Here is a 21738-nt window from a genome sequence, read left to right on the forward strand (position 1 = left end):
TACATTCAGAAATACATATCCCACAATTCTCTGGGACCTAAGGTGCGGCAAGGAGTTTCAGTCCTTTCTGAGAGTGACAGCAGAAACCATAAGGTACATCAAGGTATACTTCATACAGGTAGGCTAATATGTATCATTTTATACTACACGTAATTTTTACAACTTGGTAACACCATGTAGCCTAGGTACAAACTACTGTGGATCTACAAATCTACAAATCTGGGTGATATATTTGACAGACGTGCGGTAAACACCCTTGCTTAACAGGTAGTCTACTTTGATACTCACGACGAGAACGGATAGTGGTGATATTTAAATATTAGAAAAATTGCACAGATTCGTATCAATTGTACTTTCGTCCTGATAGAGTGATAGAGATAGAGTGGAGGGGGTAGATAAGTTAATCACCTTTTAAACTGAAGCCTAATTCAAGACCGAATCTTGTTCAAAAACCTTAGCGAGTTTTTCCAACTTAACTGATTGGACACTGAGCTAGCTATAGCTAGTCGTTACTGCATTCTTCACTTCAATCATATCTGTTCGTAACAGGAACACTAGGCTACATTTTGAACAGTCCACAAGTAGGCTACACTTGTTACATATTAGGCTCAAGGGCGCAGATCTCATTTCAATTTTGGTAAGGAAATTGTCTTTGAGATTTTTTTTCGGCGTCACCCAATACAACATAATATTGGGGGACCATGTCATGGTTTCCTGAAGTTGGTAGGACGTGACACCCCATTCCCCCCGCGATCTATGGCTATGTACAAAGCAGTTGGTAGTCAGACTGTTGTATTTGCCGTTGTGGCATAGCTTGCGAATGAAGTGAAAACCCTATACCGACCGGATTCCAGTCTACCTTACGGCACCGTTCATTCTCCGTTTCCTATTCAACGGACGACAGCAAAATGCTCGCAGACAATTGTCTGAGCAAACTAACACATGCCCGAGGATTTGCACCAATGAATAGGATCATACCATTATGTGTGGAAACTTTTTCTGAAGGAGGCACAAGGGGCCGTGGCACGCATTAACAACGCACAGTTGACTCATTTGAAAGCCAGAGATTACAAAACAAAAAAGGGCGGAAACGTTGCGTAGCCGTCTCCACATCCGCTTGGCGTCACTTGATGGAGTGATCAGCGATGTCGCGGTTCTGATTATGTGAGTTCCCCCAGTCCCGGAGATGGTTGCTGCTCGTCCAGTCTCTGAAATGATCGCTCCTGCGTGCAAGACTGTAGCGGTGTAGCTCTATAGCGAAGAGAGACAACTGATCGATATCGGCTGGAGTGAGTGCAGCTCTTTAGGGTGAGTTACGGTAGGCTACATCCCTTGAAAGGTTGTTGTTTTTTAACAGGACAGGTGTTTTTATACACTTGCTTGTCAGGTTCATATTGGTGTTCAGGTTGGAAACACTTTACAATTTATATATACAGCAAACAGTCAATGACAATCGCAAAAAGCATACACAGGAGTTTCTTTATTTTTACGTGGTGTGTGGAATCTGCCTGGATATGGTGTCAGGAGTGTAGCTTCTCCCATGGTGGTTTATGGGTAGAGGTAAAAATGAAGAAGCATAAAAGCCGCCGCCAGTGTTGTGAAGAGCTGTCACTCACGTCGCTTTGAGTGCCAACGGAAACTTAACTTAAGCTAAGCTCACACGGCTAATTGCATAACTCTATGGCGCGGCTGAAGTTCATATCCAACCTGAAACAACAAAGAGAGTGTGTGTGTGTGTGTGTGTCTGTGTGTGTCTGTGTGTGTCGCGTCGCGAGCTTGGTGGTGCTCGGTTGTGTTCTTTGCCCGTGACCAGGGAACAGGGGAGGGGGTCTGCCATTATGACAGAAAACACTACCCCCTCGAGCGAGCTGCCACAAAAGACCACCCCCGGCATCCACTGAATTTCAGGAACACCGGTGAAGTGCACTTTAATTCTCTCGTTTAACCGTCTGTTATTGACACCGTTAGGCTTTTTCTCCGCATTCTTAGCTGTGTGTATGCAGATTGCAAACCAAACCCCTTATTTAAACTAGTTCGCACATTTGCCAGTCTGCGGTTTTAAACAAGGAAACTAGTTTACATGCTGACTTGTTATCTATGATTCTGGTTGAGATATCCGATCCAGCCCCTGTATATTTTACTTGCTGCTGGGGGGTATGGGCGTTTCTCCAGCTGCACTTCTGCCAGATTTTGGCCTGGTAGTGTTTTACCTCCCCCTAGTACGATGTTTAAAGAACGACTGGCATCTTTATGGTTGACTTCTAAGGTATGAAGGGTGACAGCTGAGTGTGGCGGTGCCTGGACTTATAGGCGAGCGATTGTAGGTTCAAATCCCAGATGTGGCATGCCTTTACATTTGGGGAAAGGCGTTAGGCCTGAACTGCTTCCTTAATATCCAACTGTAAATATCCAACATATTTAAACCAAGTTTTGCTTGATCAGGATGTCTGCTAAGCCGCTATATAATGTAAACCTAGACAAGTAAAAATAGTATGCCTTCCTGTGAGACTGCACTCTGGCCCTTGTAAATGACAAAACACGTGTTTCAGTTGCGCTGCTCATGATTTATGCTTCTGCTTTTTTATTACTGGTACTCATGTGGAAAATTCTGTTGATGAAATATGTGTGTATGTAATGGAGTTCTGCGCAGTGTCATCAGAAAATGCTAATCAGCTCAGCTAATTACTGAATTGGACCAAACAGGGACCATGTGGCAGTGAAATGCTTATAGATGGACAAGACAGGCAGACACTCAAACTCTCTCTCTCTCAGACACACACACACACACACACATACAGATGTGTGCCCACACACACACACACACACACAATACACACACCTACACACTCAAACGCTCACACAACACAGACATACAGATGCGCGTGTGGACTGGAGTTAAACCTGCAGGCACTGCGGCCCTCCAGGACTGAAGTTAAATCCGCAGACACTGCGACCCTCCAGGACTAGAGTTAAACCTGCAGGCACTGTGGCCCTCCAGGACTGGAGTTAAATTCGCAGACACTGCGGCCCTCCAGGTCTGTAGTTAAACCAGCAGACACTGCGGCCCTCCAGGACTGGAGTTAAACCTGCAGACACTGTGGCCCTCCAGGACTGGAGTTAAACCTGCAGACACTGCGGCTCTCCAGAACTGAAGCTGGACAGCCCTGGCTCAGACAGCTGTGTGACGATAATTCAGAAAGTTAATGAGGCATTCCTGTAGATAATGCACAGATTCTTGGGAGCGGGGGAGATAAGGGCTAGGCTCTAATTGTCACACTGAGGGACAGTGTGTGCTTGGTGGCTTACTGATAGGCTGACCGCTCGGTCCCTGCCAGCTGTCACCACAGATAGTACAGAAAAACCAGATGCACAGCTCCGGGGGGCGAAAGCCGTTTTTGGTGCTGGATGACGGCAAAGAATGCACACTGCCGCGGTATTACGAAATACTCCGACGAGGCATCAGGTTGGAATCGGAACTCAACGGCTTAATCGCATGAAGCTGAGTATCTCCTGAGTGGATCCAAAGCATCTCCCAGTGTTCCCAATGCTGACCACATGACCTCAACTGTCCTATCACTCACAGGGCAGCAGGAATCTAATTGGTGACAGTGGTGGGGGGAGGGTTGGTGAGTGGCGGTTTAGGCCGCTTGTCTGAAAACCGACGTTTGGGCCCAAGTCGTTTGTTCGGTTCGATTCTCGAGCGCCGTCTCCCTCCGAGCCCCCTAGCGGGTGCTAAAACAGAGTGCGTTCGTGAGATGGTGCGTTTCTTGCTTACATCATTTCCTCAGAGTTAAGAGCAGCCTGGACACAGTGGACCCCTGAGTGCTGTAGACTGCGCGATTTAAGAGACCCTCTGGCGCACTTCAGAGTGTCTGCTGACCCACCCCCGCAGATAATGCCGAATGGTATGTCCCGGCAGATGGGTGTGTGTTTGAGGCGCGCTTTTAGCGGTGATTTCATGCATTTGTTTAGTGTGTATATTTTATTGCTAAAGGGTTAATCGTGCTGCCCGGTCATAGTCAAACCAGACGCTCGCCTGTGACCAGTTGCCAAACTTTTCCCCCGCAGGCAACATAATTATGCGGTTGCACTGTGGGAATCTCTTAACTGGTTCCATGTTTCTCGCTCTCTTTCTCTCACTGCGGAAACTCTGTTTTTGAGAGAGACTGTAATTTGTGTCTTTCCTAAGCCAGATGTGATTTGTGTTTGGTTGGTTTGGAGTAGGTTTGGAGTATGCGCTGGAGTGCGGCCAGTCTTTGGTCATTGACCCTTTGAAGAGTGGGCTTTTTGAAATGTTTTTAGTCAAAATTCTACAATCGTTCTACAATTCCATTGCTTTCAGTTGCCAGAGGAGTGGTTGTGAAATCAGAATATTCAGTTAAGAGCATTCTCATCACATGGTTGTGACCTCACAGCCTAAAGGGTTAAAGCAGACCTGCTCTTACATAGACATATATACATAGACGCCGCATTGACCTTTGGATCATACGACTAGCCTGTAAACAAATAGAAGTAAACGGTGGAGCTGCGGTATAAAGGATATAAAGCACTATAACGTTTACATTTCTCAACCGATTTCAATGAGTCGTTTTTATATTCAAGGGTTTATGGTCTATGTGGAGTACAAAAAAAAAAGTGTTATCTCCAGTTACTTAGAATCTTGATAGTTAGGCTATAATCGCTGCTAGACGCTCAAGAGAGGAGTGTGTATCAACGGTTTACATGAACTGAATTACTTACGTGGTGGAAAATAATTAATTGTCATGAGGAATTGCCACAGTGAATTTTAACCTGGCAAGCTGGCTAGAAAGTAATAAATGCATTGCTAGCTTGAGTAGGATTGTAAGCACCAAATAACCTTGATTGTAAGGCTAGCTTTGCTTGTTAGCTACCTACCAATGTTTTCTTGCATGTCGTGTTTTGATTTTGAATGAATTAAACTGAACATAACCACAATAATTTTAACCTGAAAAGCTGGCTAGAAAGTAATTAATGTATTATTATTTATTAATGTCTATGTGCTCTTAAGCCTGATGCACACTAGAGGATTTTCAAATCTTAACCGATTTTAAAAACGTGGGAGACCACAGACATAAAGACAGATTTAACCGATTTTTAATATTTTAATCGTAAGAAAGCACACACCAGACGATTCGGTCAAGAGGCAGGACCACACACTTGGTGTTTATACTAAACGATTTCAGCGTGGTGATTCCAGAGAAATTTCCGCAAGCTGATTCCCCGTCTCCATGGAGACCACACTGCCGGCAACGTTACAATAATTACATATATACATAATACAATAATATTGATACTTTTGTTGCTATGTGCAGTTGCCTAACCGCATCGAGTATAAAACATTTTCATCTGCAGAGAACTTCTTTGGTTTCGGCAAGCCGAAAAAATTCGGTTGGTGATGCTTCCCGGTGAGCTTGCTCTCATTGGCTATTGCGGGGTTCTGCTCAATGTTCCATCGCTCTTCCTTTCACACTACAGGATTTCAAGTCTGTAACATTTAGATTATGTCTGTAAATCCCTCACACTGCAGGATCATTTGAGCAGATAATCGGTTCAGACTAGCTTCAGATCGGGAACGTCATCGCGATTGTTGGGAAGAGCGAATCGAGCACAAAATCGGCCCAATTATCCTATAGTGTGGGGCCAGCATTAGTGGGAGTGTGTGAGTGACAGAGCGAATGGAGCAGTTTCAGACAGGCCGGTCAGCTGACTCCTTCGCGGCCAGAGACGGCGGATGACCGCAGGACAAAGCCGCGGCATTGTGTCTCCCTCACAATGAGGGCCACAGTGACCTGCCGTGACGCACGGCCAGGCCAGCTTATAAATGAAATCAACCGCCAGTCTCACACATTCAGCATGGCCAGAGTTGTCTCACAACGCATTGTTACAGAATTGCTCATTTTGTAGGTTTGCTGCCTGTCAGTGATAGCCTTTTGCCATTCATGCTAACAAAGTTTCACGATAATACTCGTGGTATCAAAGCCCCATGATAACACTTGTGCTAACAAAGCCCCATGCTAGCATTCATGCTAACAAAGCCCCATGCTAGCGTTCATGCTAACAAAGCCCCATGCTAGCGTTCATGCTAACAAAGCCCAATGCTAATACTCTTGCTAACAAAGCCCCACGCGAATACTCGTGCTAACAAAGCCCCATGCCAATACTGGTGCTAACAAAGCCCAATGCTAATACTCGTGCTAACAAAGCCCCAAGCGAATACTCGTGCTAACAAAGCCCAATGCTAATACTCGTGCTAACAAAGCCCCACGCGAATACTCGTGCTAACAAAGCCCAATGCTAATACTCGTGCTAACAAAGCCCCACGCGAATACTCGTGCTAACAAAGCCCAATGCTAATACTTGTGCTAACAAAGCCCCACACTAATGCTCATATTAAATTGAGAGTTACTGCAACTTCTGGAGGGTCAGCTGCAGGAACATGCAGGGACCTCCACTGCCCTTCACTCCCCCCTCAACAATCCTTTAATTTTGAGGAAAGAGATTGAGGGAAGAATGGGAAACTGTTGAGTGTGTGTGGTTTGCATAAGGGTCTGGAACCTGGAGTTGGGCCAGAAATCTGGTGGAGGGGGGGCAGAGGGGTCAGCACTGTGGAGGCAAAGAAAAGAGACAGAAAAAAGCAAAAGAGAGGAGAATGGGGGGAGAAAGAAAGAGAGACAGAGACAGAGTGCACGGCTCATTCAAGTTTCCATTGGCAATAAGCCGGAACTGTGGGTGATGATGTCATAATACTGTGTGTCAGGAAGTGGGGATCCCCGCCCAACAACAGGGGACAGACTGCCTTTCTCTTCAAATATGCACAACCTCGGCCTTATCTAACCAGAGACACACACACGCACACACACCCTCACACTCACACACACTCACAGACTCACACACACAAACACCATTACCCACGACCTTATCCAACCAGAGACATACACTCACACATATGCACATGCACACTCACACACACACACACACACACACGCACATTACCCTCGGCCTTATCCAACCAGAGAGACACACACACACACACTCATACTCACACACACACACACACACACACACACACATACACACACGCACATTACCCTCGGCCTTATCCAACCAGAGAGACACACACACACTCACACACACACACACACATACACACACACGCACATTACCCTCGGCCTTATCCAACCAGAGAGACACACACACTCACGCTCACACACACACACACACACTCATACTCACACACACACACATACACACACGCACATTACCACGACCTTATCCAACCAGGCACACACATCACCCACGACCTTATCCAACCAGGGTTTATTGCCCCTAGCAAGCCCTGGTGGGGGGGGGGGGGGTTGAGCACTTGTGCTCTCCAGTTGCTTCCCAGTCTGTGGGTTCTGCCAAGGTCACAAAGACCCACACTAAGAAAAATATCCAAACCACCTTCTAATCTGTGGCGTTTCAGAGTTGCAGGCCACAAGCTCTGAGTCTTGCTCCATGGCTCCCTACTCAGGGCCTAACGTGAGCCCAAAGTCACCTCCTTACACCCATTCCTCCTGCTCAGAACACCAACCCCGTGAAACCGCCCCGGGGAGACATGGGTCTGGGCACGGCACACATCTGCCCCAGCCGCGGCACACAGAACCCTCGTTTCCACAGACGGACTGGCCCGTTTACACTTTCAGCTCTTCACTGAAATTCAGTGCTCAGCTTTCTCAGCTGGACCACGATGGATCCGGCCGCAAACTTACTCACACTGCCCCAGTGCCTGCTGTGTTTCCTGTTTCGGACACCTATGGAGGTGTGTGTGTGTGTGTGTGTGTATGTGTGTGTGAATGCTTGGACTGTTTACATGCTGAGAAAATTTGAAAAACATTCCTATCGGTCCCTGAGAATTTTCAGAAACAGGTACAGTTCAGAAACTGGTACAGTCAGCGGTGACGAGCAGACGTATTCCGGTGAAACAGGGCGTTTGCTGAAATGGAAGCGGCAGGAATGTTCTGGAGTTTTCCCGTCGGCTAGCGCCTAGCGTCTGACTCCACCACTGCATGAGTGCGGGAATGGGACAAGCAGGGACACGTGCGAGAAAATGTTCCCAAAAAAACCCGCCTGCTGTCCTGCCCCACCCATTAAGCTCTGCCCCCCCTCCCCCCCCTCCCTTTCTCTCTACCTTCGTCTCTCGGCGTGCAGGTAGCATGAACAGAGAGAGAGAGGCGGGACGGTCCAGGTGAAGGCGGGGCCTCTGATCCACACCTGCTTCCTGCCACACCCGCTGGGACAGAAGGACGGACGGACGGACGGACAAACGGACGGATCAGGCTGGGAAGAATGGCCCGGAACATCACCTTCGACTTCATTACCCCCCGTCGCTTGGAGACCACCATGGAGTGAGTCACATAATCTGCCCCGTCCTCTTCCTCTTCTCCTCTTCCTCCTCCTCCCTGGTTCCCCCACGCTGTCAACACTGGCTCTCCTGTGGTACTGTGTATGGCCTGTAGTGTGTAAAATAGTCACTGGCTCTCCTGTAGTATTGTGTGTGGCCTGTAGGGTGTAAAATAGTCACTGGCTCTCCTGTAGTACTGTGTGGCCTGCAGGGTGTAAAATAGTCACTGGTTCTCCTGTAGTACTGTGGGTGGCCTGTAGGGTTTAAAATAGTCACTGGCCCTCCTGTAGTATTGTGTGGCCTGTAGGGTGTAAAATAGTCACTGGCTCTCCTGTGGTACTATGTGTGGCCTGTAGTGTGTAAAATAGTCACTTTCTCTACTGTAGTACTGTGTGGCCTGTAAGGTAAAATAGTTACTGGCTGTCCTGTAGTACTGTGTGGCCTGTAGGGTGTAAAATAGTCACTGCTGTCCTGTAGTACTGAGGTTATGTCCGAATCAGCCTTCTAACTACTGTGTCCTCAATGTATGTGCTGTCCATCTAAGCATACTGTGTACTGTTTAGTACAAAATTGGGCAATATGTGAAAAATCTCCTCCATACTATTTTCCAACCGTACTGTGGAAATTTCATAAGACCTCCCACTCTTGCGGCCATGCTCACAAAATGGTCCTGAAAAGTTTGCTCCTGCAGTCACTCAGTGAAACCACTGAAATAAGTGCATCATCCTGGGATTTTAAGCACACTACATTTAGAGAAAATTTCACCTACTTGACTACTTTCTCATCCAGTGTACTCAGCAAGCCTACTCAATACTCAGTAGTAGGCGAATGCACTGATTTGGACACAGTGTATTTCCTGTAGGGCCTGCCAGTCAAATGTATACTGTAGTCTATTGGCATGACATTATTATGTATAAACCTGGGTAGCAATACAAAACACTAGTAATAACTGTATATAACGTATAATGTCATAACACATGTGGATATGGGCATAATTTGATGGATGGTATACCTGCCATCCCATTATACTAAAAGTGACAATGACACCATAAATATATTGTAATACTACAAAGATAATCTAAGGCAGCGGTGTCCAATCTTATTCGAAAAGGGCCGGTGTGGGTGCAGGTGGTTGTTCAAGCCCAGCACTAAGACACCTGATTCAACCGATTAACTAATCATGGTCTTCAATCAAGACCTTGATAAGTAGAATCAGGTGTCATAGTGCTCTGCAAGAGCAAAAAACTGCACCCACGCCTTCCCTTTTCGGATGAGATTCGACACCCCTGATCTAAAGCAAACAGTGAAAATGTGCTTCCTGTGGTGTCCTTTGAGCTCTGCAGCGGGTTGCCAGAGAGTGGGGTGACTCCACCTCACAGATCGAAAATGCTTCCTGTGGTGTCCTTTGAGCTGTGCAGCGGGTTGCCAGAGAGCGGGGTGACTCACGGCTTTTGACGTGCTGTGAAACTCTGCGGTCTGTGTTCAGAAAGCCCCGCCCTCCTTCCTGCGACGGCGGCTTTGTCTGTTTGCTGGAACTTGCGCCCAGCGTACAAAGAGCCCGACCTCACGGGCGCCCTGGGGGCCCAGAGAAACGGTCAGGTTTCTCCTCAGAGACGCCACCAGCGCACGAAACGGAAAGCCCCCCTAACGGAAAACTGCAGAAAGGACTCTCCTCCAGGACAGCAGGGGGCAGTAGAGCAGAGCAGTTTTTCACCTGTTCGGAGACTAAATACCACAGATTTCAGAGGAAGGTCCTGTTAGGTGCTGTGCTATTATTTGTGATCAAGATGAGGCTTGTTTTTGAATGGCAGAGCAGTGAAAACTATATTCATATTAATTTAAAAAAAAAAAACCTGTATGTCAGTTTGTTGTAAAATGAAAGACTCTTGGATTACAAAACAGCAGCAAAACAATAATAATAACAGTAACAATACTAATAACAATATAGCAGAAATAATGTTGGTTAGTAGAACATTTGCATGCATCTTGTGCATTAGAATAGTATTTACCTTGCAAGACAGCAATAGAAAGAAATCAGTTGACCTTGTTTACTCAGCTGTTCTGTTGGTTTTTTGAAAGACCTGTGGTCCACACAGGAAGGGCAGGTGAGAGAGAGAGAGATGAGGGTGGGAGAGAGTGAGAGAGAGAGAGAGTGAGAGAGAGACAAGGGTGAGAAAGAGAGAGCGAGAGAGAGAGAGAGAGAGGGAGAGAGACGAGGGTGAGAAAGACAGAGCAAGAGAGAGTGAGAGACCAGGCATCTACATTACATTGGCATTCTAACATGGATACATATGTGTATTTGCCTGTGCAGCTGTGAAATGATATTTTGCGTTTTGTGCTTCCTTTGTTAGCACACATATGTGCATATTTTGCACTTTACAATCACAAACTGACCGAATGGGTGAAAGAGATTTCAGGGAGAAATGGGAGTGTGTTTTATGTATCCAACAGAATCTTTCAGGAGATTTTCAATAAAACAGATATGTTGCACAATAGTGAACCCTTCACAGTCCTGTTACTTATGAAGGGGGCCGGTTCTGCTCTAAAAACTGCCCATTTATACAAATCCCCAAATCTACTGTGTCACTGGGCACACCCCACAGACAGAACAGCACTGACCTAACAGCACTGACTGAACACACTGACCGAACAGCACTGACTGAACACACTGACCGAACAGCACCGACTAAACAGCACTGACTGAACACACTGACCGAACAGCACTGACTGAACACACTGACCGAACAGCACCGACTAAACAGCACTGACTGAACACACTGACCGAACAGCACTGACCGAACAGCACTGACTGAACACACTGACCGAACAGCACCGACTAAACAGCACTGACTGAACACACTGACCGAACAGCACTGACTGAACACACTGACCGAACAGCACCGACTAAACAGCACTGACTGAACACACTGACCGAACAGCACTGACCGAACAGCACTGACTGAACACACTGACCGAACAGCACTGACTGAACACACTGACCGAACAGCACCGACTAAACAGCACTGACTGAACACATAGACAGAACAGCACTGACCAAACAGCACTGACTGAACGGCACTGACAAAGCAACACTGACTGAACATCACTGACCAAACAGCACTGACTGAACACTGATTGAACACACTGACTGAACATCACTGACCAAACAGTACTGTCTGAACAGCACTGACCGAACACACTGATTGAACACACTGACCGAACAGCATTGACCATACGGCACTGACCTGAATGACACTAACTGGACATGTATGACATGAATAACCCTGACAGAAGCCCAGTTCAGATAGAAGCTTGGCTGTTGGGCGAGCCCTTCCTTGTGCTTCCTGTCGCGATGGTCAGACAGTGCTCCAGGCTCCTTTTGTTTGTTTGTTTTTGACATGTGCATTGACTGAATCTGGCTCAGGAATGGCTTCTTCATGACTCATTTCCTGTCTGCGTCTGTAGTCTGAGAGGCGGTGTGGTGCAATGTTAACATGTACATTCCGGTATATAGCTGCTCTGTTCCAGAGCGACTTACACTGCTTACATTCTACACACTGTCCATTTATGCGGCTGGATTCTTACTGGAGCAATTCAGGTTGAGTCCCTTGCTCACGGGTACAATGGCAGTGCCCCCACCTGGGAGTCAAACCTGCAATCTCTGAGTCGAGTTCCGTAACCACTGTACTGCACTGCCGTGCCAGCGTGGTGTAATGGTTAGGGAACTGGATTTGTTTACCAGAAGTCACAGGTTTGGGCCTCCGATGGGGAAGTGACGTTGTGCCCCTCTGCATAAAGGCCTACATGTATGCTGCTCTATATTTTAATGCCCTGTTGTTCCAAGTGTTCTTGTAGTCATGTTGGGCAGACTTGTGTCTGATGCTGGCAAGAGAGTGATGTAATGTGAGCATGAAGGCCTCTGATAATGAAATACAGGCGGTTGACAGTGCTGCAGTGTTCTTTTACCAGGCCCTGTGTGAGAGGCAGAGATGGAGCGGCCTCATTTGTATGCGCATGTGTAATGAGCTGTGATTGTGTATGCGCATGTGTAATGAGCTGTGATTGTGTATGTGCATGTGTAATGAGCTGTGATTGTGTATGTGCATGTGTAATGAGCTGTGATTGTGTATGTGCATGTGTAATGAGCTGTGATTGTGTATGTGCATGTGTAATGAGCTGTGATTGTGTAATGCGCATGTTTAATGCACTTTGACTTGCTTGATGTCATTTCCGGTTGAGGGTCACAGTATCGCTGTACACTGAATGGCCAGTTCACTGGTTTGTACATTAATTCCACTATCACCTCATTGGGCGCTGAGAGAAACGGAGAGAAACATACAGGCACAGGCACAACATATTTTGAAATGTACCTCAAAAAACGTATCCACCTATAGCCCAATAATAATAACATTAAAATAGTGCTTTCACTTAATGATCTCAGATTGCTTCACAGTGAAGAGGTGTAACTCACTCAGCCACCTATGTGGATGATGCACGGCAGCCATTTTGGCTCCTGATTGCTCAGCACAGGCCAGCTGAGGAGGAATCTGGGGCAGGACTTGGTGGCAGGCAGAGAGAGCCAGGTTTTAGGAGCAAGTAGATCTGAGTATGCCACCTAAAAAGGGCAGCGTGGTGGTATGACTGACGCATCGCAGCACCGGGTTCTCCGGTTTCCTCCCACGATCCAAAGCCAAAGAGGTGCAGGTTGGAGGGGGAGGGGCATTAACAGGGCACCGCTGCTGCAAATGAGCATGTGTGCTCAGTCAACCTACCCTGTACGAGTAAAGGGTTAAATTAAATGATTAAATGGTGCTTGAGAATGCTGAAATAGTTTTTTGAGAGGTGGGGTAAATGAGCGAAGCGTGTGTCTGATTTGGGCCCCTGCTCTGTGGCCCCCCAGGAGCCCGCTGGACGAGGACGGCCTGCATGACTCCTTCAGCCAGCTGATCGAGGAGCAGAGCCACAGCCTGGCCCCGGGGACTGTGGCCCTGGAGATGGAGGATCTGACCGATGAGCAGCGAGGTGGGCGGGGCTGGGGACCCAGGTGGGAGGGGCTAGATACCCGGGTGGGCGGGGCTGGGGACCCGGGTGGGAGGGGCTAAAGACTGATGGATTGACATGGGGGTGGGGCTGAAGAGCCAGGGGCAGTCTTGGTACGTATTTATGCATTTTCTATTTTAGTTTTACCTCCAAATTTTAAATTAGGCTACTGAGTCAAATCACTACTATAAAATAAGAATGCTGTCTGTAGAGCAATTGAAAGGTATTAGTCTCTCAGAAAATATGTGTTTACTAGTGAAAGTGGGACATTTTAGCATGGAAAGCATATAGTGATTAATTTTTATTTTTTAATGTATCTGATACATTTTAAAAGATATCTTTAAACATCTCATACTCTGCTAAAATTTGTCACACTTCTCTTCCTCAAACGTTCCCTGCCACTCTCAGATCGCTTGACCTACCTGCGGGGTGCTGCCGTGGAGGGGCGTGGCCAGGGCAGAGGGCGGGGCCGGGAGGACGGCAGGGTGACTGACCCACTTATGGAGGGGCGCTGGTCCTCTGACACACTGCGTGTGCTGTCCTCCATGCCCAGCCGCACCATTGGTGAGTCGCTACGCCAATAACCCCGTAACCCCGCCCCCTGAACATCCAAATAACTGCTCTATTGTTTCTCTGTCTGCGCAGGTCGCAGTGGCGGTGCTATAATGTGTCTCTGACTGCGCAGGTCGCAGTCGCGGTGCTATAATGTGTCTGTGTCTGCGCAGGTCGCAGTGGCGGTGCTATAATGTGTCTCTGACTGCGCAGGTCGCAGTCGCGGTGCTATAATGTGTCTGTGTCTGCGCAGGTCGCAGTCGCGGTGCTATAATGTGTCTGTCTGCGCAGGTCACAGTCGCGGTGCTATAATGTGTCTGTCTGCGCAGGTCACAGTCGCGGTGCTATAATGTGTCTGTCTGCGCAGGTCGCAGTCGCGGTGCTATAATGTGTCTGTCTGCGCAGGTCACAGCCGCGGTGCTATAATGTGTCTGTCTGTGCAGGTCACAGTCGCGGTGCTATAATGTGTCTCTGTCTGCGCAGGTCGCAGTCGTGGTGCTATCATCTCTCAGTACTATAACCGCACCATGCAGCTGCGCAGACGACGGCAGACGCGGCCTTCCATCCGGGACTTGTCCCGCTCCGCCCGCCCCAGTATCCGTGGTTACGGCATGTCCGACGTCTGCGAGGAGGGTGAGAAATGCCATACACCTAAAGTTACCGTGGTTACCACCAGCACATACCCGTACACTTGAATTACCGTGGTTACCACTGACACAAAACTTTACAGCTATAATTGTCGCGGTTACCACCAAAACAGACCTTTATAGCCAGCTGTAACTTTGGTTACCACTAACACAGAGCTTTACAGCCAGCTTTACCTTGGTTACCACCAACACAGACCTTTACAGCCAGCTTTACCTTGGTTACCACCAACACAGACCTTTACAGCCAGCTTTACCTTGGTTACCACCAACACAGACCTTTACAGCCAGCTTTACCTTGGTTACCACCAACACAGACCTTTACAGCCAGCTTTACCTTGGTTACCACCAACACAGACCTTTACAGCCTGCTTTACCTTGGTTACCACTAACACAGACCTTTACAGCCAGCTTTACCTTGGTTACCACCAACACAGACCTTTACAGCCAGCTTTACCTTGGTTACCACCAACACAGACCTTTACAGCCAGCTTTACCTTGGTTACCACTAACACAGAGCTTTACAGCCTGCTTTACCTTGGTTACCACTAACACAGAGCTTTACAGCCAGCTTTACCTTGGTTACCACCAACACAGACCTTTACAGCCAGCTTTACCTTGGTTACCACTAACACAGAGCTTTACAGCCTGCTTTACCTTGGTTACCACTAACACAGACCTTTACAGCCTGCTTTACCTTGGTTACCACTAACACAGACCTTTACAGCTAAAATGACTGCTGTTAGCACTGACACGCACCTTTATTGTAAACATTACTGTTGTTACCACCGATATAGACATTTACAGCAAACATTACTATGGTTACTACTGACACAGACCTTTACTTCAGTAATTACTGCCGTTATCACCATAACAGACCTTTACAGCTAACACTACTGCGGTTACAAACACGTGGCCTGTGTAAAATAGCAGTGTGCGTGTGCTTGTTTGTGCGTGTGCTTGTGTGTGTGTTTTTGCGTGTGCGTGTGTGTGTTCGTGCATGTGTGTGTTACAGAAAGCAAGAAGGACCAGCTGGTGAATAACCTGCAGAATCTGTCTCTGAGTGACCGCATACGCATGCTTCGCGCGATGCCTCTCAGTGTGGCCGAGAAGAGCGAACTCAGGTACGCCACACCCACTTAGGCCCCGCCCTGCCCAGGTAGAGGCCACACCGCTCCCTTCATGTTGTTGTAGTAAGCCCCTCCCCATAATCGCCCCACCATCGTTTTAGGAACCAAATAGAATTTGGTTTTATTCTGTGTAAAAGTCGCCCATAGTCAGGGCCCCAGGTCCTCACAGAGAGAGGACAATCTGAAAATCGCAGTAGTATGGTATGTGTGTGTGATGGTACCCATCCCTCCACAGGAGGCGGGTGCACAATTTCAAGGAGGGTCGTCCCATCACCAGCGGCCAGATCTCCTGCTTCAGCCGCCTCAAGTATTACTTCATCATTGTGAGTTCCCAGCATGCACTGGGGTTGCGCGTAAAGGGTCATATCGTTTTAGTCCCCGGGCCTTCGTCTCCCCTTATCTCTCTCTACCCTGTAATCTTCTGCGTCCACTGGTTCAGCGGCCAAAATGGTTGGAAAATCTGGTTTGGCTGACTGTGGGAGATGTGGGGATTGTGGGAGATGTGGGGGCTGTGGGAGATGTGGGGATTGTGGGGACTGTGGTGGTTAGCACCACTAAAACATGCATTTTCAACTGAAACTCAAAGCTTTACTCAGCTGGATGATGGATCAGGTAGGAAAACTGATGTTAAGCTGGTGGAATGTGTGTAGGTAGGTGTGTGTGTAATACTGTGTGTGCAATATTGAGTGTGTGTATGGGTGTGTGTGTGCGTGTGTGTGTAATACTGTGTGTGTGTGTGTGTGTGTATGTATAATACTGTGTGTGTGTGTATGTGTGTGTGTGTGTGTGTGTGTGTGTATAATACGGTGTGTGTGTGTATAATACGGTGTGTGTGTGTGTGTGTATAATACTGTGTGTGTGTGTGTGTGTGTGTGTGTGTATAATACTGTGTGTGTGTATGTGTGTGTGTGTATAATACTGTGTGTATGTGTGTGTGTGTATATAATACTGTGTGTGTGTGTGTATGTGTGTGTGTGTGTGTGTGAATAATACTGTGTGTGTGTGTATGTGTGTGTGTGTGTATAATACTGTGTGTGTGTGTGTGTGTGTGTGTGTGTGTGTGTGTGTAATACTGCGTGTGTGTTGAGCTTGAGAGGCTGGTAAGCTGGCTTGCTTCTGACGCTGTCAGTGTGGTGTGTGCGTATGTCTGATACTGCGTGTGTGTGTGTGTGTGTGTGTGTGTATGTGTGGTGTGTGTGTATGTGTGTGTGTGTGTTGTGTGTGTGTGTGTGTGAATAGCTGTGTGTGTTGTGTGTGTGTGTGTGTATAATACTGTGGTGTGTGTGTGTTGTGTGTGTGTGTGTTGTGTGTGTGTGTGTGTGTGTGTCTGTGTGTGTGTGTTGTGTGTGTGTGTGGTGTGTGTGGTGTGTGTGTGTGTGTGTGTGTGTGTGTGTGTGTGTGTGTGTGTGGTGTATACAGTGTGTGTGTGTGTATATACTGTGTGTGTGTGTGTGTGTGTGTGTGTGTGTGTAATACTGTGTGTGTGTGTGTGTGTGTGTGTGTGTAATACTGTGTGTGTGTGTGTGTGTGTGTGTGTGTGTGTAATACTGCGTGTGTATCTGCAGGCTCTGAGGCAGGGCTGGTACAGCTGGCTCTCCTTCCTGCACGCCCTGCAGTGTGTGTGTGTGTAATACTGTGTGTCTGTGTGTGTGTGTGTATAATACTGTGTGTCTGTGTGTGTGTGTGTGTGTGTAATACTGGTGTGTGTGTGTGTGTGTAATACTGTGTGTGTGTGTGTGTGTGTGTGTGTGTGTTTAATACGCTGTGTGTGTGTGTGTGTGTGTGTGTGTAATACTGTGTGTGTGTGTGTGTTTTGTGTGTGTGTGTGTGTGTGTGTGTGTGTGTGTTAATACTGTGTGTTGTGTGTGTGTGTGTGTGTGTGTGTGTGTAATACTGTGTGTGTGTGTGTGTGTACTGTGTGTGTGTGTGTGTGTGTGTGTGTGTGTGTAATACTGCGTGTGTATCTGCAGGCTCTGAGGCAGGGCTGGTACAGCTGGCTCTCCTTCCTGCACGCCCTGCAGCCGTGGCATGTGGCGCTGAAGCGAGTCAGCGGGCGCTTTGGCACCGGAGTGCTCTCCTACTTCGACTTCCTCAGGACCCTCCTGCTCTTCAACGTCTTCCTCTTCCTCGTGTACGGCTGCTTCCTCGTCATCCCACAGGCCATCCACCCCCCAAGCACTCACGGCACCACCCTCCTATTCACTGGCCTGGAGCTGCTCACAGGGGCGGTAAGGACAGAGCCCAAAAAAATCCCCCGCAGCCTCATACTGTCCTCTCTATCCATCATATCACTCTCTATGTGGAATGTTTCACAGAATTCCCTCTCTATCCCAGTCTCACTCTGGAATGTTTCACAGAATTCCCTCTCTATCCCAGTCTCACTCTGGAATGTTTCACAGAATTCCCTCTCTATCCCAGTCTCACTCTGGAATATTTCACAGAATTCCCTCTCTATCCAAGTCTCACTCTGGAATATTTCACAGAATTCCCCCTCTATCCCAGTCTCACTCTGGAATATTTCACAGAATTCCCCCTCTATCCCAGTCTCACTCTGGAATATTTCACAGAATTCCCCCTCTATCCCAGTCTCACTCTGGAATATTTCACAGAATTTCCCCTCTATCCTATTCTCACTGGAATACTTTGCATGATCACCCCGCTGTCTCAGACATTTTTTGTAATGTTTTAAGGAATTCCCCCTCTCTGGAATATTTCACAGAGCTCCCGGTCCATCCCAGTGTCGCTCTGGATTTCAGGCTGCATCCTCTCTCTCCCCCCTCTCCCCTAGGGCTTCTTCAGCGACACGGTGATGTTCTACGGCCACTACTCCAACGATACTCTCAGCTCCGGCTCCAGCTCCAGCTGCCCGCCGGCCCACAATGACACGGGGCACAATGACACGGGGCACCCCGCGTGCACCCAGCGCCTGTCCTACAACATGCCACTGGCGTACTTCTTCACCATCGGAGTCAGCTTCTTCATCACCTGCATCATCCTCGTGTACAGGTAGGAGAACACAGTTCTAGAACGCGGAATAAGAATTTTGGGGGAGAAAAAGCATTCCATAAAAACCGACTCTTCCAAGGGTTAAGAGATGTGACGGTCAGACGCGTGCCTGTGTGTGTGCCTGTGTGTGTACCTGGGTGTGTGCCTGTGTGCGTTCTTGTGTGTGTGCCTGTGTGCGTTCTTGTGTGTGTGCCTGTGTGTGTACCTGTGTGTTTACCTGTGTGTGTACCTGTGTGTGTACCTGTGTGTGTACCTGTGTGTTTACCTGTGTGTGTACCTGTGTGCGTACCTGTGTGTGTGCCTGTGTGCGTTCTTGTGTGTGTGCCTGTGTGTGTACCTGTGTGTTTACCTGTGTGTGTACCTGTGTGTGCTTTCGCCTCAGCATGTCCAAGTCGTTCGGGCGGAGTTTCCACATCAGCAATTCCCACGGCCTGGCAGCCAAGGTGTTCTCCTCCTGGGACTTCAAAGTCATCAAGAGGAGCTCCGTCAAACTGCAGTCTGAGAATATCTGTACTCAGCTGAAGGTACTACTGCACACACACACACACACACACCATACTACTGCACACACATACACACACACACACACCATACTACTGCACACACACACACACACACACACACCATACTACTGCACACACACACACACACACACCATACTACTGCACACACACACACACACACACACACACACACCATACTACTGCACACACACACACACACACACACACCATACTACTGCCACACACACACACACACACACACACCACACACAACACACCACCACACCACACACACACACCACAACACGCACACACACACACCACACACCCCATACTACTGCACACACACACACACACACACACACACACACACACAACCAACTACTGCACACACACACCACACACACACACCAACCATACTACTGCACACACACACCACACACGCACACACACACCATACTACTGCACACACACACACACTCACACACACACACCATACTACTGCACACAACACTCACACACACACCAACCATACTACTGCACACAACACACACCACACTCAACCATACTACTGCACACACACACACACACTCAACCATACTACTGCACACACACACACACACACACACCATACTACTGCACACACACACACACACACCATACTGCTGCACACACACACACACTCACACACACATACCATACTACTGCACACACACACTCACACACACACTCAACCATACTACTGCACACACACACACACACACACTCAACCATACTACTGCACACATGTACACACACACACACACACACACACACTCAACCATACTACTGCACACACACACACACACACACACTCAACCATACTACTGCACACACACACACACACACACACTCAACCATACTACTGCACACCTGCACTCATGCACAACCAAACACACACACGCAAACATGCACACATACTCTCTCTCTCTCCTCATACACGGTAAGATCCAGTCAAGCTGGTTTTTTTGTTATCATTATATCCAACCCTTTTCAAGCATTGTTTACTAGTTTGTCGGACACACTTATGTAATGTTAACAGACTTTGTGCATGGCGTCTCTTCGTAGCCGTGGATATTTTCCTGAAGTGCTGTGCTTAAGCACAGTGCACTGATTACATGCCAGGTCTGTTACCCACAATGCCTCACTGCCATCAAGCTACGGCGATGGAAACAGCCGACACACTGCAAAAACAAAAAAAAAGTCTGTCTTAAATTAATTTTTGGCTTGTGTTTATGCTTAAAATCTTATTTGTTTGACTTTTTTTGCTAAATAAGACAAAAAGACTGCCAATAAGGAGTCAATCCTTTGAAGATTTGCCAATGGGGTGAGAGAGTTTCACTTAAAACAAGCTAATATTTTATACGAGAGAGAAAAAAAATAAGATTTTTAGTCTGATTACAAGACGAAATCGCGAGTTTTTTGCAGTGCGTAGTTACGCACACATGTTGTGTGTTCCGCCCCAGAACCCATACCCCCATGTCTGTCTGCCCGGCCGAACGGTGCCTGTTTCAGGATGTCGAATTTCACCCGGTACAGGACCGGACCACACCCCGTGTACCTGGTTCCACACGAGCACACACACGCACACACTGTGTGAAACGAGGAAGAGCTTATTATTACACGAAAAGAGGAAAGTGCAGCGGACATGCAGCGAAAGCAGCGGTTAGAAGATGTTTTCATTTTTTTAAAAAGGAGGAATGAACGTGTGAAAGTGAGAGTGGAGGAGGAAGCGGAAGATCAGAGTCTGGTCTGTGCAGCAGGGCTCAGTCTGGGGCCAGTGCTCCCCCTGCTGGTTGCTGTGTGTAAATTCTCTCATCTTCTCAGTCACAGTTCAGCACATTTAGCATGGCAGGCCCTGAAAACAGAGCTCACACTGAACCCAACATTCTCTGCCCCACCCCCCCACCTCTGCCCACCTCTCCTATCCTCTCCCCCTTCCCTCCCTCCCTCCCTCTCGCTCTCTCCCCTCTCTTTCCCTCTCTCCCTTCCTCTCTCCCCCCCTCCCCTCCTCTCCTCTCCCCTCTTATCCTTCCCTCCCCTCCCCTCCTCTCCTCTCCCCTCCCCTCCCCTCCCCTCCTCTCCTCTCCTCTCCTCCCCCTCCCCTCCCCTCCTCTCCTCCCCCTCTCCTCTCCTCTCTCCCTCTCCCCTCCCCCCTCTCCTTTCCTCTCCTCTCCCTCCCCCTCTCCTTCCTCTCCCTCCTCCCCCTCTCTCCTCCTCCCTCTCCTCCTCCCTCTCCCCCCTCCTCCCTCTCTCCCCTTCTCCCCCTCTCTCCCCCCCGTAGGAGCTGCTGTCGGAGGTGAGCCGCAGAGAGAAGAGGAAGGACCTGGTGCACAGGCTTTGGCGGTTGGCAGTGCATGCGATGGCGTGGGTCATGTGTTTGGGCAGCACGGTGGGCTGTGCCTTCGCCGTGTACCAGT

General features: G+C 48.3%; 1 protein-coding gene across 6 annotated transcripts in view; it reads left to right on the plus strand.

Annotated features, from left to right (window-relative positions):
• The window catches only part of tmc6b (transmembrane channel-like 6b), a 28595-nt gene continuing 6857 nt past the window's right edge, over positions 1 to 21738 (plus strand). For 2 of the 6 annotated variants that reach the window (XM_064324806.1, XM_064324810.1), the window contains exons 1-11: positions 618 to 1308; positions 8212 to 8408; positions 13305 to 13426; positions 13853 to 14008; positions 14480 to 14629; positions 15656 to 15764; positions 16006 to 16093; positions 17741 to 17998; positions 18559 to 18776; positions 19159 to 19300; positions 21603 to 21738. The exon at positions 21603 to 21738 is cut by the window's right edge. In XM_064324806.1, the coding sequence (XP_064180876.1) occupies positions 8350 to 8408; positions 13305 to 13426; positions 13853 to 14008; positions 14480 to 14629; positions 15656 to 15764; positions 16006 to 16093; positions 17741 to 17998; positions 18559 to 18776; positions 19159 to 19300; positions 21603 to 21738 (1438 nt within the window). In that variant the 5' untranslated portion in view covers positions 618 to 1308; positions 8212 to 8349. Of the gene's footprint in view, positions 119 to 246; positions 268 to 617; positions 1309 to 8211; positions 8409 to 13304; positions 13427 to 13852; positions 14009 to 14479; positions 14630 to 15655; positions 15765 to 16005; positions 16094 to 17740; positions 17999 to 18558; positions 18777 to 19158; positions 19301 to 21602 lie in introns of those variants that run through there. The other 4 variants (XM_064324811.1, XM_064324807.1, XM_064324808.1 and 1 more) reach the window with 4 other exon arrangements.

Source organism: Anguilla rostrata, chromosome 2 (assembly GCF_018555375.3).
Source record: "Anguilla rostrata isolate EN2019 chromosome 2, ASM1855537v3, whole genome shotgun sequence".
NCBI lineage: Eukaryota > Metazoa > Chordata > Actinopteri > Anguilliformes > Anguillidae > Anguilla > Anguilla rostrata.